The sequence below is a fragment of the Plasmodium gaboni genome (assembly GCF_001602025.1).
Source record: "Plasmodium gaboni strain SY75 chromosome Unknown, whole genome shotgun sequence".
Classification (NCBI taxonomy): Eukaryota; Apicomplexa; class Aconoidasida; order Haemosporida; family Plasmodiidae; genus Plasmodium; species Plasmodium gaboni.
The window spans coordinates 1-2,998 of record NW_017385475.1 but is presented as its reverse complement, the minus strand read 5'-3'; the positions used below and the strand labels follow the sequence as shown (position 1 = coordinate 2,998).

General features: G+C 16.3%; 1 protein-coding gene across 1 annotated transcript; it reads left to right on the top strand.

The window, feature by feature from the left end:
- Positions 1–1,918: 1,918 nt before the first annotated feature.
- PGSY75_0033300 (exported protein (PHISTa)) lies at positions 1,919–2,717 on the top strand (the record flags this gene model as incomplete). The annotated part of the gene is made up of 2 exons (XM_018783467.1): positions 1,919–2,056; positions 2,163–2,717. 2 exons carry the CDS (start codon positions 1,919–1,921, stop codon positions 2,715–2,717), a joined length of 693 nt encoding a protein of 230 aa, XP_018638761.1.
- Positions 2,718–2,998: the final 281 nt, after the last annotated feature.

The window sequence follows — 2,998 nt, the reverse complement described above, 5'->3', positions numbered from 1 at the left end:
GTCGTTTCAATAATGTTTATATTTTTGGTTATGGTAATTATTTTTATATTATTACGCTATTGTAGAAAAAAGAAAATGAAGAAAAATTAAATTATACAAAGTTATTAAATCAATTTTTATAAGGAGTCATGATATTAAATGTAATTGAATGTTGTGTAAATATTCTAGTTAGAAATACAACGATATTATGGCAATCATTGTTTTTATAAAATTATATTATTTTATCTTATAAGGTTATATTAGGTATTCTAACGTGGTTATTTAATTATTTAATTTAAATTATTATTTTCTTTTTTTTAAGAAAAAAAGTGTAAATTATAATTTTTTTTAAATAAAGAACTTATATAAAAATATATTGTTAATATATTATTTAATAACACAATGTATTATATATTTATTAAATACTTCATATAAAAAAATATATAAAAAGAGAAATATATCATATTATTAATTATATTCTATTAATACGTTATTAAAATCATAATAATATTCACATAATATGAATGAATATAAATAAATATATTTTTATTTTTATAATATATTTAATAAATACTTATTCTTATTTTATTTTTTAATATCTTAAATAATATATGATGTTATGATAACCGTTTTAATTTTTTTTTTTTTTTTTCACTTTAATTAAAAAATAAAAAAATATATTAAAATTTTAGGTGTCATATATTAACGAAAATATAATTTATATATTTTATTATAATTATATAATAATCATAAAAATATGGTTAATGTAAATATTTATATATCAACACATTTATAATATAAAAATAGTTTAAAAAAAATATTTTAGGTCAGTTAGAATATATTAACGAAAATATAATTTATATATTTTATTATAATTATATAATAATCATAAAAATATGGTTAATGTAAATATTTATATATCAACACATTTATAATATAAAAATAGTTTAAAAAAAAAAAATATTTTAGGTCAGTTATTGTTCAAAAATGGGAAATATATATATAAAATGATAATTATAATTTTTATTATCATAGAAATATTTATATTATATCCTTTTTGTACCTAATCGTATTAATTTTATAATCATTATTAATCACTTAAAATATCCTCTAAATATTAATAAATTAAAATGTATTAAAAAAAAAAAAAAAAAAAGAAAAAAAAAAAAAAAAAAAAAAAAAAAAAAAAGAGAAAAAAATTGAAAAATGGAAATTAAAGAGTTCTAAATTTTTGGTATATTTCAATATTTTATCAGTTATATATAATGTTGAGTTGAACTCGTCAATTTAAATGTATATTTTGTGTTATATATATATATATATATATATATATATATAAAATCAAAGTAATATTTATAATAGTAAAAGTAGAAAATTTACAATAGATAGATAGTTATTATGCATAATATTTACTTCTGATATAAATTGTATAAAATATATACTTTTATATTAACACAAAATACAATAATTAAATAAAATAAAACAACATTTGATATATAATAAATTTGAAATAAATTAATTTTATTTTATTTTAATTTATTTTATTTTATTAATAGATATACATTAATATTTAATATTTATAAAACCTAGTATATATACGCATATATACAGATATTTGTTTTTATATTTTCTATATTTTAATAGACTATGAGCATTCTGAAAAATGTATATTTATTACTTTAAATTAAACTAGTATAATATGATATATATATTTTTATAAATTTGTACTATATAATATATTAATAATTATTTACAATAAAATAAGAAATATATACCTATTTATATTTTCGTATTGTATTATATTCATAGATTCTTTATAAATCATTTTTTTTTGTTTTTTTTTTTTATTTAAAATATATAAATATTATATATATTACTATTTAACATATTTGCATCCTTTTATATATTAATCAAAAAAAAAAATAGTAAAGTTATTAAGATGGAGAGTAAAAAAAATTGTATTATTTTTTCGTTGTATAGTGATAATAAGAACCAAAAAGGAACATTACGTTATATTTCTTTTAAACTCATTTGCTTAAGTTTATATGTAATTGGATTTTACTATGTTTTTCTAAATGTAAGTTGGTGATATATTTTTTATTTATTATTATAATTAATTATTTTTTTTTTATATAAATGAATTTACTATAAAATATATGTTTTATAATTTTTTTTTTATGTAGACATCTTTAGAGAACAAAGGCTTACAAATTGTTAATATTAGAAATGTATATGAACGAAATTTAGGTGAAGCAGAAAAAGAAAGTAACGATTCACAATGGAAAAAGAATTTGAAAGTTAAAAATGAAGATGAAAATAAAACAAAATCTAATGGAAATATTAAAAGTAATGAACAAAATGTAGAGGAAAATAAACATAGTATTAATCATGATGATGAGAATAATAATGTGGAAAAAAAAAGTAATAGTTCTACAAATAAAATAAATTATAATGATATGTCAAAGAATTTAACAGAAAAGGAATTATTTGATGTTTTAAATTCATTAAAAGAATGCCCTCCAAAAGAAGATCTTAGAAATATATGGAATCACACACTTGGTGTTGCAAAAGAAGGTTTGGATAATGTATATCTACAGTTAAAGGCATCAATACAAAAATATTTAGATGATGATTTTCTTAGGCCCATTAGTCAATCAACTCGTATGGTGTTTGCATATAACTATAGATTGTATGGACATATTTTCAGATTAATTCAAGCAGTAGGATATAAAAAGTAATGAAGAAAAAGTAGAGGAAAATAAACATAATAGTATTAATCATGATGATGAGAATAATAATGTGGAAAATAAAAGTAATAGTTCTATGAATAATATAAATTATAATGATTTGTCAAAAAATTTAACAGAAAAGGAATTGTTTGATGTATTAAATTCATTAAAAGAATGTCCGCCCAAAGAAGATCTTAGAAATATATGGATGCACACATGTGGTGTTGCAAAAGAAGATTTGGATAATATATATCCACAGTTAAAGGCATCAATACAAAAATATTTAGATG